At 39.7% G+C, this 14,436-nt stretch overlaps 1 protein-coding gene across 4 annotated transcripts in view; it reads left to right on the plus strand.

Annotated features, from left to right (window-relative positions):
* Nucleotides 1–14,436, plus strand: part of LOC106053278 (soluble guanylate cyclase 88E-like) — a 133,734-nt gene that overhangs the window by 112,328 nt on the left and 6,970 nt on the right. For all 4 annotated transcript variants that reach the window (XM_056044201.1, XM_056044202.1, XM_056044200.1 and 1 more), the window contains 4 exons: nucleotides 1,060–1,165; nucleotides 5,149–5,278; nucleotides 6,939–7,085; nucleotides 11,887–12,033. In XM_056044201.1, coding sequence (XP_055900176.1) covers nucleotides 1,060–1,165; nucleotides 5,149–5,278; nucleotides 6,939–7,085; nucleotides 11,887–12,033 — 530 coding nt within the window. The remainder of the gene's footprint in view (nucleotides 1–1,059; nucleotides 1,166–5,148; nucleotides 5,279–6,938; nucleotides 7,086–11,886; nucleotides 12,034–14,436) is intronic.

A 14,436-nucleotide genomic window follows, 5' to 3' on the forward strand; every position in this document is an offset into this window, starting at 1 on the left:
CTATCAGCGCTCCCCCTGTCTGGTAAAGGGAGGGTATCTACTCCACTTCCTCTACTTGTTCTAGATAAGTTGAGTTCAATGGACTAGTCGGCTAGCCACTGCACAACCCATACGACAGCACTGGGCCCCGCACCCTCAAAGGACCCGCGCTAATTCTAAATGTAAATTATTAAATTAATCCATTTTATAACTTATAACCGAATTCCTGATATACCAGGAGCTCCTTGAAATCTCCTGAAATTGTAAAATATACGAAAAAGTCATGGAAATCTCCGCAAATAATTAAAATCTTTTGAAAATTAAAAACAAAAATTCCTGAAATTTATAGACGAAAAATTGTCATTTCGGGGTGTCATTCAAAATGGAAAACGCCAATCCTACGCGCGATGAAAAAAAAGGACATTATGCAATACCCGTAATTGTAGAATCTAGTGAAAGAAGCTTCTCGCGCCTCAAACTAATGAGGTCAACTATTCTCGAAGATAGATTGCAACATTTGGTAATTTTGCTATTGACCCTGATCTATGTAGGAAACAGAATTCTTATGATATACTGTATGACTTCGCTACACGCAAGGCTCGTAAAGTAATTCTGTAGGTAGTAAAGAAGGAATAAAATGCAGAGACGAATTTATTTTCTAATACAAACTTTTAAATTTCACTTATTATCCGTATCCCTACCTAAACTTGGCCCCGCCAAATCCCTTTCGCATAGAGCCCCACAACGGTTGAGTACGGCCCTACTATGTAGTGACGGGTGAATACAGAGTAGATTACTTGTCCTCCTCCCCCCACCCTCTTTTTTTTTTCGCCGCTAAAACTACGTGGGGTAAAAATAAAAAAGAATGATCTTTCCATGACTTCTTGGTCATAACCGTTAAGTCCGGCCCTGCTATTTTGTGACGGGTAAATATTACTTGTTCTCCCCCCCCCCTCTTTTTTTTCGTAGGGTAGCTCTAGTCCGACTTGCAGAAATAAAAGAGTGATCTTTCCTTTACTTCTTGTCTAAACTCTTCAGTCATGAGAATTATATATACAGAGAGATTTTTTTCTTATTTAGATCCAACATTCGATGAAGGTGTGATAGGTTCCAATGTGCTTCATTTAAAAGGCCAAATGATGTACATGACTGAGTGGGATTGTATTATGTTCCTAGGCACACCTATGTAAGTACACCTATGTAAGTACACATATGTAAGTACACCTATGTAAGTACACCTATGTAAGTAGCAATACAAACAATTTCCATTATTCATCAACAAATCATTAGCCAATAACATGTCCACGTCCCGAAATGTCCACGTCCCGAAATGTCCACCTAAACGTTGGTGCAGAGAGTGGAGAAGATGTCAAAAAGAGAAAAAAAAAACTTTCCCTGGACGTTGTCTCTCTCTGTGTGAGTTTCCATGGGCCAGGAAACAACAGACGTTCCTTTCCAGCTGTATGTGAGTTTCCATGGGCCAGGAAACAACAGACGTTCCTTTCCAGCTGTATGTGAGTTTCCATGGGCCAGGAAACAACAGACGTTCCTTTCCAGCTGTATGTGAGTTTCCATGGGCCAGGAAACAACAGACGTTCCTTTCCAGCTGTATGAAGTGCCAGCCATGGGGACAAGGCTTCTATCAATTCACTCTGTCTGTCTGATGAAAAGTTTCTACACACTCAATCTCGGATCAAGCTGGAATTCTCCACAATTATTTCCTTTACCTGACAACACAAGAATCAATCAAAACAAGGTTACAACTCAAAATCGGCCCCCGAAGTGGTCCGCCTGGCATGTTTCGTTATTTTCGGAAAGAATATCAGAATGAAATACTGATGCCCATTTTAAAGACTTGGTCAGTGTGTGTTGTTTCGCCCATTCATTTCCAGGCCCTATGCTGCAGAAGTCTTATCAATGCGCATCTCTTAGTCAGCGACACTTCCTCTGCCCCCCTGTCAGACCGATAGCACTTCCTCTGTCCCTGTCAGACCACGAGCACTTCCTCTGTCCCTGTCAGACCACGAGCACTTCCTCTGCCCCTGCCAGACCGTGAACACTTCCTCTGCCAGACCGCGAGCACTTCCTCTACCCCTGCCAGACCGTGAACACTTCCTCTGCCAGACCGCGAGCACTTCCTCTACCCCTGCCAGACCGTGAACACTTCCTCTGCCAGACCGTGAGCACTTCCTCTGTCAGACCGTGAACACTTCCTCTATCAGACCGTGCTCTATCGTGTGAGCACTTCCTCTGTCAGACCGTGAACACTTCCTCTATCAGACCGTGAGCACTTCCTCTGTCAGACCGTGAGCACTTCCTCTGTCAGACCGTGCTCTATCGTGTGAGCACTTCCTCTGTCAGACCGTGAACACTTCCTCTATCAGACCGTGAGCACTTCCTCTATCAGACCGTGAACACTTCCTCTGTCAGACCGTGAGCACTTCCTCTGTCAGACCGTGCTCTATCGTGTGAGCACTTCCTCTATCAGACCGTGAGCACTTCCTCTTTCAGACCGCGAGCACTTCCTCTATCAGACCGTGAACACTTCCTCTATCAGACCGTGAGCACTTCCAATATCAGACCGTGAGCACTTCCTCTATCAGACCGTGAGCACTTCCTCTATCAGACCGTGAGCACTTCCTCTATCAGACCGTGAACACTTCCTCTGTCAGACCGTGAGCACTTCCTCTGTCAGACCGTGAACACTTCCTCTATCAGACCGTGCTCTATCGTGTGAGCACTTCCTCTGTCAGACCGTGAACACTTCCTCTATCAGACCGTGAGCACTTCCTCTGTCAGACCGTGAGCACTTCCTCTATCAGACCGTGAGCACTTCCTCTATCAGACCGTGAGCACTTCCTCTATCAGACCGTGAACACTTCCTCTATCAGACCGTGAACACTTCCTCTATCAGACCGTGAGCACTTCCTCTATCAGACCGTGAGCACTTCCTCTATCAGACCGTGAGCACTTCCTCTATCAGACCGTGAGCACTTCCTCTATCAGACCGTGAACACTTCCTCTGTCAGACCGTGAGCACTTCCTCTGTCAGACCGTGAACACTTCCTCTATCAGACCGTGCTCTATCGTGTGAGCACTTCCTCTGTCAGACCGTGAACACTTCCTCTATCAGACCGTGAGCACTTCCTCTGTCAGACCGTGAGCACTTCCTCTGTCAGACCGTGCTCTATCGTGTGAGCACTTCCTCTGTCAGACCGTGAGCACTTCCTCTATCAGACCGTGAACACTTCCTCTATCAGACCGTGAGCACTTCCTCTATCAGACCGTGAGCACTTCCTCTATCAGACCGTGAACACTTCCTCTATCAGACCGTGAGCACTTCCTCTATCAGACCGTGAACACTTCCTCTGTCAGACCGTGAGCACTTCCTCTATCAGACCGTGAGCACTTCCTCTATCAGAAAGTGAGCACTTCCTCTATCAGACCGTGAACACTTCCTCTGTCAGACCATGAACACTTCCTCTATCAGACCGTGAGCACTTCCTCTGTCAGACCGTGAGCACTTCCTCTGTCAGACCGTGCTCTATCGTGTGAGCACTTCCTCTGTCAGACCGTGAACACTTCCTCTATCAGACCGTGAGCACTTCCTCTATCAGACCGTGAACACTTCCTCTGTCAGACCGTGAGCACTTCCTCTGTCAGACCGTGCTCTATCGTGTGAGCACTTCCTCTATCAGACCGTGAGCACTTCCTCTTTCAGACCGCGAGCACTTCCTCTATCAGACCGTAAACACTTCCTCTATCAGACCGTGAGCACTTCCTCAAACCGTGAACACTTCCTCTATCAGACCGTGAACACTTCCTCTATCAGACCGTGAGCACTTCCTCTATCAGACCGTGAGCACTTCCTCTATCAGACCGTGAGCACTTCCTCTATCAGACCGTGAGCACTTCCTCTATCAGACCGTGAGCACTTCCTCTTTCAGACCGTGAGCACTTCCTCTATCAGACCGTGAGCACTTCCTCTTTCAGACCGTGAGCACTTCCTCTATCAGACCGTGAACACTTCCTCTGTCAGACCGTGAGCACTTCCTCTATCAGACCGTGAACACTTCCTCTATCAGACCGTGAGCACTTCCTCAGACCGTGAGCACTTCCTCAGACCGTGAACACTTCCTCTATCAGACCGTGAGCACTTCCTCAAACCGTGAACACTTCCTCTATCAGACCGTGAACACTTCCTCTATCAGACCGTGAACACTTCCTCTATCAGACCGTGAGCACTTCCTCAGACCGTGAGCACTTCCTCAGACCGTGAACACTTCCTCTATCAGACCGTGAGCACTTCCTCAGACCGTGAGCACTTCCTCAGACCGTGAACACTTCCTCTATCAGACCGTGAACACTTCCTCTATCAGACCGTGAGCACTTCCTCAGACCGTGAACACTTCCTCTATCAGACCGTGAGCACTTCCTCAGACCGTGAGCACTTCCTCTGCCCCTTGCCAGACCATCTATATCTAAGAGATTCTAAAAGTCTTTAAATATTTTGCTCTATTTCATTTGTTAATTTTGAAGGTGATGCGAGTATAAAAAGTGGATACGACCCTCCCCCTCCTAGGTTGGTCGTACAAGCTATCCCTAGTCTACATTATTCCAAATTGTGACTCAATATACCAGTGAGTTGACAATGTACAAATTAATTAGCAATATATATGCAACATGTCCATTGCGCGTTGCAATTGGATAAGATACCAAATTGTTTAAATATTTAAAAAAAAAAGAAGAGTAGAAGAGGTATGTATAACCAAGAATAAAAACACAATTTTAATATAATGATGCAAGAGAAACAAATCCCAGTGAGACTGAAGTGAAAACTTTGTACATAGGAACTAAAAGTTTACATCAAACTAAACTAACACAAATTTTACACTACATTAAAATACTTTTGCATTTACACTATACTATACAAAGTACATTTACACTATACTATACAAAGTACATTTACACTATACTATACAAAGTACATTTACGCTATACTATACAAAGTACATTTACACTATACTATACAAAGTACATTTATATTATACTATACAAAGTACATTTACACAATACTATACAAAGTACATTTATATTATACTATACAAAATACATGTACACTTAATGAAGCTGACGGTTTAGTGTGACAACTTTATTTCTCTTTTCTAGAATGAACTCACTGGACGACATGTTCCGGATTGGTCTGTATATTAATGACTTAAGCATGCATGACTCAAGCAGAGATCTGGTTTTAGCTGGTACTCAACAATCAGCCGAATTAAAGTTAGCATTAGACCAGGTCAGTTGTAAACATAGACATATCTGTTTGGTCACTTTTTAGACCATGTCAGTTGTAAACATAGACGTATCTGTTTGGTCACCTTTTAGACCAGGTCAGTTGTAAGCATAGGCAAATCTGTTTGGTCACTTTTTAGACCAGGTCAGTTGTAAAAATGTACAAACCTAATTGGTCAGTTATATCTAAAGTCAACAATTTGGTTACATACTTATATGTCTAATCCTGTTTTTAAAACATCACTACTTTGTATGCCGCTATTTGGCGCTAGGGATCTAAATTTTGGGAACAAAATGGAAACAATGAACAGAAAGGAAACGATGACACTATGCCTTGGGAACAGAGTAAAGAAGGAAAACAGTGAATATGGGATGGGAACAATGAACTGAGAAAGGGAACAATGAATCTAAACAAAAAGAACATCAAACAGAAAGGGGACAATGAATATAAACAATAAAAACAATGACTCTCTTTACTACACAAAAATGTGTATTAAACATAGACTATATATATATAAATATACTTATATAGTCTATGGTATTAAATAAACATAGACTATATAGATATACTTATATATCTATGGTATTAAATAAAACGCTGACTGTAGTGATTAGAGAAAATAAAAAGGCAACTAAAATGTATGTAGAAACACACCGTAAACCATATCCTCTTTGAATGCCCCTCCCTAATCCACCTTAGGCAGACCCTACTTCCACTACAGCCCAACATAACCAACACCCTGTACGGCAGTGCTGAACAACTGAAGAAAACAGCACACTTTTTTTCCTTGGCACAGTCTGCAAAAGAGCTCACAGCTCAGCAGCAATAAAGCTGGCTAGAAGAAGAAGAAGAATGGTATTAAATAAAACGCTGACTGTAGTGATTAGAGAAAATAAAAAGGCAACTAAAATGTATGTAGAAACACAAGAGCAGCATGTAGAGCCAGCTTCTATTCACAATGATACATACATATATTAAACATAAATGAATAACAGCACCAGGGACCAAGTTTTTAAGAGAGAAAGTAGGGAATTAAAATGCTACGAAAATAAGGGCATGCGCCGACCGAGGCTCGAACCTGTGACTCTGGATTCGACACCACCGCCTAGCGATAACGCACCAAGCGAAACTAGCCTCTAGACCATCGGAATGTCCAAAAAAAAAACATTCTTCTGATCCAGAGTCATTTCGTCCGTATGCAAAATACCACCCCAGATAGCCCCTCCCCACCCTCGCAGCATCCGTTCACTAACAACTTCGAGAGAGCCGACACAGACAGCCGTTAGGCATGTATTAGACAAACGATGGCTCTATCTAATTGTATATCTCTCACAAAGACAAGTGGACAACATAAACACATGACATTTAGAAGCTTCAGTGGGTGTCATTTCGCCCAAATTACCACCCCAGTGGTCAAAGGTCACAAGCCCCAGATAGCCTCTCCCCACATTCCGATGGTCTAGAGGTAATTTGCATACGGGCGAAATGACTCTGGATCAGAAGAATGGTTTTTTTTTGGACATTCCGATGGTCACTACTTTCTCTCTTAAAAACTTGGTCCCTGGTGCTGTTATTCATTTATGTTTAATATATGTATGTATCATTTGTTTCAGCACCTAGCTTCAACTCTTTATGTTCTATTCACAATGAATGTATTCACTAGGAGCAAGAAAAAAGTCGCCTCTTGGAACAGAGCATGGTCAAGCTGGACCAAGAGATGCAGAGAACAGATGCCCTCTTGTATCAAATGATTCCAAAACCTGTTGCCGATAGACTTCGTCGGGGAGTACCTTCAGTAGAGACGTGTCAGGTCAGTTGGATATTACTCACATTTGTAGACTTCATCCCATTCAATCTTTTATCTTTTTGATTCCACAAAATATTCATATAGACACAAAGAACAAAACTCACTTGCATGTCTTAGAATAGAGCCAGAAACCAACTCTTACAACTGACTCAAATAGTTTCCAACGAATCCCGAGTTCTAGTCACCATTTCTCCTCCGCTCCAGAAGAGACGCCATTGTCCACAGTGAAGTTTTGTATTCTTATAGAAACATTTTACTGTGATCTGAGCTGGAGCGAGACCAATTGTCCTAGACGACCTGGATACTGACCGGTGACTTGGCGACGAGCTATTGGTCTCCACTGACCACAGGTTGCCACGTCACAGGTCAGTGTTCAGGCCTAGTATGACGAACGATTGGTCTTGGCTTGAGAAATCATCCTTCTGACGTCTACAATGCACTTTTTTTTCTCCTAAAAAGAAGAGCGCGGGTCAAAATAAGTAGGAGTGGCTCGGGCCGATATTAAAGTGTTTTGTTTTTCTTCTTGAACGCAGAGTTAAGTAATGCTTTTCTCTTGATCTACTAGTTTGCTAGTTTAAAATATTGAACAAATAAAATTTAGTAGTTAAATAATGAAGGAAGCAGCACTGGCCAATACAAAAATGCGAGAGGCATTCGAGGTACAAAGAGCCGCTTCTGTAATATCGTTCGTCTGCGTGTCAAGGAAGACATCTTGTGTGGACATCAAATACCGGTATAGGCAATTGTAAAAAAAAAGGTAGCCAATATGTCAAGGGTAAACAAAGATTCCTTGATCCCTCTTGACACGGGTAAGATGTTCCTATATACCTCTTGACAGTGGCGTCACTAGGGGGTGCGGGGGGTGCTGTCCGAACCGGGTGACAGCTTTGGGGGGTGACACCCAAGTAAAAAAAAATCACTTTGTGAATAACTGACAATAAAAAAAAAATAAATGACAGTGGCCAAATATTGGAACATGTTATTCACAATGAATCAATAGATCTATCTACTTTTCTTTTTCATTTTGACTAAACATATTTTAATTTTCTAATGAAATTCTATCAAAAGGTTTAAAAACTATATCATACTTAATGCCAGAAGGAAAACGTGAAACCCTACTTTCATTGTATACCAGCTGCATGTGTGTATATGAACACTGCTTTGATTCAAATAAATGTTTTAATTGAATCTATTGCATTAGTAACTAAACTAACACCGTAATATCAGGATGCCAACCAATAGTCACTGTTGAACAAATGAAGACATTCTTCAGTCATAAATATTGAAATCTCACGTTATTAATGTAAATTTTCTAGAATTGGAAAGTCAATAACTGGCTAGTGTTAAGAGATGGTTCTGATGCTTACTAATGGGGTTTCTAATTAGTCACTTCATAGCAAAAAACATTTTATTCTTTGGTTGTATTGAAATGAAATAGAAATGTGTAACTTAATTTAATGTGTGGTTGAAATAAAGTCCGAAACTGGAATATTAAAAGTCGTAGGAAGAATTTGTCTGGATGGGAAAATCGGTAAACAAGAGCTCCGGGTACTACTACAATAGACAAGGAAATCGTTGCTAGGATTGATGTCAAGAAGAAAAACAATGAAAGGTTATAGTGCACGGACTGTTTCTATAAAAGCAGAATATTTGACATTTTGTGACCATATTAACAACGAGTCTTTATTGAATACAGAATTTCCAAGAGATGATGGAAATGTTATTTAGATAAGACCCATTGCTGAGAGTACATTTGTCATGTTAAAGAGTTTATAAATGTTTTAGCAAACGACGTAAAAGATATTAGTCAGAATGACTGTATTGTATTTTGTTTGACTACACACATGACATAGCACACCTGACATAGCACACACTGATCACATTCAGAAGTTTACACGATTTTAAGGGAGACCAAAAAAAGTTGAGCAGATCAACTTAATATCTTAATATGTCTCAACTTAATATCTTAATATGTCTCAACTTAATATCTTAATATGTCTCGACTTAATATCTTAATATGTCTCAACTTAATATCTTAATATGTCTCAACTTAATATCTTAATATGTCTCAACTTAATATCTTAATATGTCTCGACTTAATATCTTAATATGTCTCAACTTAATATCTTAATATGTCTCAACTTAATATCTTAATATGTCTCGACTTAATATCTTAATATGTCTCAACTTAATATCTTAATATGTCTCAACTTAATATCTTAATATGTCTCGACTTAATATCTTAATATGTCTCAACTTAATATCTTAATATGTCTCAACTTAATATCTTAATATGTCTCAACTTAATATCTTAATATGTCTCAACTTAATATCTTAATATGTCTCAACTTAATATCTTAATATGTCTCAACTTAATATCTTAATATGTCTCGACTTAATATCTTAATATGTCTCAACTTAATATCTTAATATGTCTCAACTTAATATCTTAATATGTCTCAACTTAATATCTTAATATGTCTCGACTTAATATCTTAATATGTCTCAACTTAATATCTTAATATGTCTCAACTTAATATCTTAATATGTCTCAACTTAATATCTTAATATGTCTCAACTTAATATCTTAATATGTCTCAACTTAATATCTTAATATGTCTCAACTTAATATCTTAATATGTCTCAACTTAATATCTTAATATGTCTCGACTTAATATCTTAATATGTCTCAACTTAATATCTTAATATGTCTCAACTTAATATCTTAATATGTCTCAACTTAATATCTTAATATGTCTCAACTTAATATCTTAATATGTCTCAACTTAATATCTTAATATGTCTCAACTTAATATCTTAATATGTCTCAACTTAATATCTTAATATGTCTCAACTTAATATCTTAATATGTCTCAACTTAATATCTTAATATGTCTCGACTTAATATCTTAATATGTCTCAACTTAATATCTTAATATGTCTCAACTTAATATCTTAATATGTCTCAACTTAATATCTTAATATGTCTAGAAAAGGTTGATCTTGAATTTATATGTGAAGCTTAAAGATATGAAAATGCAGCTTCAATGTCTGGAGCCATGGAGGAGTATAGGAAATTTACCAAGAACCAACAGAATGGCTATTTAATAGATGTGTATCACATTTACTCAATCTATGTGGTCAACATTCTTTTTCAGAAATTAGCTTTTTGCCTAGCATTTTTTTTATACAATTGAAGAAAATAAAAGTTGACAGTGCATGATTCGTATTTCACTAAGACCTTAAGAATATCTCTAAATATCATTGAACAAAGCCTTCAACCGTTTTTTACCCTCTGCTTATCTCTCATGGCATTCTCTGGTGTCTCATGGCATTCTCTGGTGTCTCATGGCATTCTATGGTGTCTCATGGCATTCTCTGGTGTCTCATGGCATTCTCTGGTGTCTCATGGCATTCTCTGGTGTCTCATGGCATTCTCTGGTGTCTCATGGCATTCTCTGGTGTCTCATGGCATTCTATGGTGTCTCATGGCATTCTCTGGTGTCTCATGGCATTCTCTGGTGTCTCATGGCATTCTCTGGTGTCTCATGGCATTCTCTGGTGTCTCATGGCATTCTCTGGTGTCTCATGGCATTCTATGGTGTCTCATGGCATTCTCTGGTGTCTCATGGCATTCTCTGGTGTCTCATGGCATTCTCTGGTGTCTCATGGCATTCTCTGGTGTCTCATGGCATTCTCTGGTGTCTCATGGCATTCTCTGATGTCTCATGGCATTCTCTGGTGTCTCATGGCATTCTCTGGTGTCTCATGGCATTCTATGGTGTCTCATGGCATTCTCTGGTGTCTCATGGCATTCTATGGTGTCTCATGGCATTCTCTGGTGTCTCATGGCATTCTCTGGTGTCTCATGGCATTCTCTGGTGTCTCATGGCATTCTCTGGTGTCTCATGGCATTCTCTGGTGTCTCATGGCATTCTCTGGTGTCTCATGGCATTCTCTGGTGTCTCATGGCATTCTATGGTGTCTCATGGCATTCTATGGTGTCTCATGGCATTCTCTGGTGTCTCATGGCATTCTATGGTGTCTCATGGCATTCTATGGTGTCTCATGGCATTCTATGGTGTCTCATGGTATTCTCTGGTGTCTCATGGCATTCTCTGGTGTCTCATGGCATTCTCTGGTGTCTCATGGCATTCTCTGGTGTCTCATGGCATTCTATGGTGTCTCATGTGAAAAAGGATTTTAAAAAATAAAATTAAGAACTTTTGAGACATAGGACGACACTTTCACAACGGGTAATTTTATTAAAATTGAAATTGTTAAAGGCATTGGTTCTGATAAGGTTAATGATAAGTTTTAAAGTTTAAAGTCCAAAAAAATAGTGTAATTTACTTATGATTGCATTGTTGCAAAATTGAACTATAGATTAATGGTAATGTCTTCGATTCCAAAGATTAAGGATGAGTGCAGAGTTTCACATGACTACGTAAACCCATTGAACATTGTAATCAACAACTGAATTTTAAAATTTCATAGACACTCATTTTATAGTTGTTGAACAATCAAATAGCGTAAGTAATTATAAACTATAATTATTACATCGCAACAAACAAACGAAAAAAAAGGGGGGGCTGTGAGTGACACCCTGAGCTGAACGCACCGGGTGACACCCACCCAAGTGACGCCACTGCCTCTTGACACAGGTAAGATGTTCCTTGATTCCTCCTGACACAGGTAAGATGTTCCTAGATGCCTCTTGACACAGGTAAGATGTTCCGAGATACCTCTTGACACAGGTAAGATGTTCCGAGATACTTTCATATTTTTTCTCTTGTATTTTCAGGTATTTGAAAATGTCACTATTTTATTTAGTGACGTGGTTGGCTTCACCACAATCTGTAGTCAGATCACTCCGATGGAAGTCGTCTCCATGTTGAATGCAATGTACACACAGTTTGACCAACTGAGTGAGAACCACAGTGTCTATAAGGTAATCAGTTGATAAGTGGTCAATGTCTAAGATTTTTATCAACTGACTGAGAACTGAATTAATAAATAGTAATTGTTTTGATCAACTAATTGAGAATCAAATCAAATAATAATTTGTTAGAAACTTCATTCATTAATGAAATATATTTTTACATAAATGAAACAAAGAAGAAATACATTTAAAAAATCCATTTTTTTTAAGACAATATCTCCATTATACAACTTGAAATAAAACAATAGTTTAAAAAACACATTTTTTTTGCACCGTGAGATCCATGTCCCAAAGACGTACCAATTGAGCCAGAGCTCCATGTCCCAAGGACGTACCAATTGAGCCAAAGATCCATGTCCCAAGGAGTACCAATTGAGCCAGAGATCCATGTCCCAAGGAGTACCAATTGAGCCAGAGCTCCATGTCCCAAGGACATACCAATTGAGCCAGAGATCCATGTCCCAAGGACATACCAATTGAGCCAGAGATCCATGTCCCAAGGAGTACAAATTGAGCCAGAGATCCATGTCCCAAGGAGTACCAGTTGAGCCAGAGATCCATGTCCCAAGGAGTACCAATTGAGCCAGAGCTCCATGTCCCAAGGACATACCAATTGAGCCAGAGATCCATGTCCCAAGGACATACCAATTGAGCCAGAGATCCATGTCCCAAGGAGTACCAATTGAGCCAGAGCTGCATGTAACAAGGACGTACCAATTGAGCAAGAGCTCCATGTCCCAAGGACGTACCAATTGAGCAAGAGCTCCATGTCCAAAGGACGTACCAATTGAGCCAGAGATCCATGTCCCAAAGACGTACCAATTGAGCCAGAGATCCATGTCTCAAGGACGTACCAATTGAGCAAGAGCTCCATGTCCCAAGGACGTACCAATTTAGCAAGAGCTCCATGTCCAAAGGACGTACCAATTGAGCCAGAGATCCATGTCCCAAGGAGTACCAATTGAGCCAGAGATCCATGTTCCAAAGACGTACCAATTGAACCAGAGATCCATGTCCCAAGGAGTACCAAATTAGCCAGAGATCCATGTCCCAAGGAGTACCAATTGAGCCAGAGATCCATGTCCCAACGACGTACCAATTGAGCCAGAGATCCATGTCCCAAAGACGTACCAATTGAGCCAGAGATCCATGTCCCAAGGACATACCAATTGAGCCAGAGCTCCATGTCCCAAGGAGTACCAATTGAGTCAGAGATCCATGTCCCAAAGACGTACCAATTGAGCCAGAGCGCCATGTGTACAACACATCTAGAACGAGATCTAGATCCACTTCTGATTTAGAATTCTCAAGATCTAGACTAGATCTAAATTTAGAATGTAGATGTAATCTATATTAGATTTACGTAAAATATAAGCAAAGTTTAGATAATCTATCAATAAACTGAAGGCAACTGTAAATTGAATAAACTACTCAGTTATCAATACACTACGGCTGACTACACTTACAAAGTTTATATCAACTCACTCTGTCTGAATAGTACAAATAGTGTACACGTTTGTTTTCTTACTTCTATCACGGAGCATGCTGACATTCTGCACAATTATTTCTTTTACCTGAGAAAACAAGAATCAATTTTGAAAATTAACTCTATAGTTTATTAACTATTGGTAATTAATTATTTCGTTTGGTGTCAACAATTGAAAGAAATTGTACTTGACTGATGTGGTAGTATACGCTGAATTAGTCCCCATTATACTTTGCTTTTAAGTTTGAAACTAGCAATACATAAATCTTTAAAAACCTTCCATTTTCATAAGCACTTCTCTGGTACAGTGGCTTCAGGATGCTAGAGTCCTCGAGTTCGAATTCAGGTCGTTCAACTTTTATCAATTATTTTTGTTTGTAAATGCATTTAAAAAGCGATCACGGTAATGTTCACGCAGATACTCCCCCTTCCCCACCCCTTTCCCAACTGGTTCAGACAAGTGAATCATAGCGTATTAAGAAAGCTAAAATTTCGCTAAACACAAACAATTGGTAAAAATATTTCTAATCACACTTGAAATTTAATTACATGGCTGATTCAAACTAATTGATACAACTACGCTTAATTTAAGCTTTGTTTGTTTTTTTTTAAGTATTTTTTTAATTCTGTGTTTTATAGTCAAATTTAAAGGTATTTATTTTTAATTGGAAAAAATATAACGGTCAAACTAGGGTTTTCACCCTGTAGTATAGAGTTAAATTTCTAGGAAAATCGTTTGAGCCGGATTTTTTTAAAATCCGTGTTCAGGTTTCATCTTCCGACCAGACGCCAGGTCCCATGAAGTTCTGACTTGAATAGACTTATTGTACAAATACTGTTTTAAAATACCAAGGTCGGTTCTATTGGATCAACTTTGTATAGATACACTATACCACATGTGGTCGTCTCTATTCATAATTCTAATA

This window comes from Biomphalaria glabrata, chromosome 10 (assembly GCF_947242115.1).
Source record: "Biomphalaria glabrata chromosome 10, xgBioGlab47.1, whole genome shotgun sequence".
Classification (NCBI taxonomy): domain Eukaryota; kingdom Metazoa; phylum Mollusca; class Gastropoda; family Planorbidae; genus Biomphalaria; species Biomphalaria glabrata.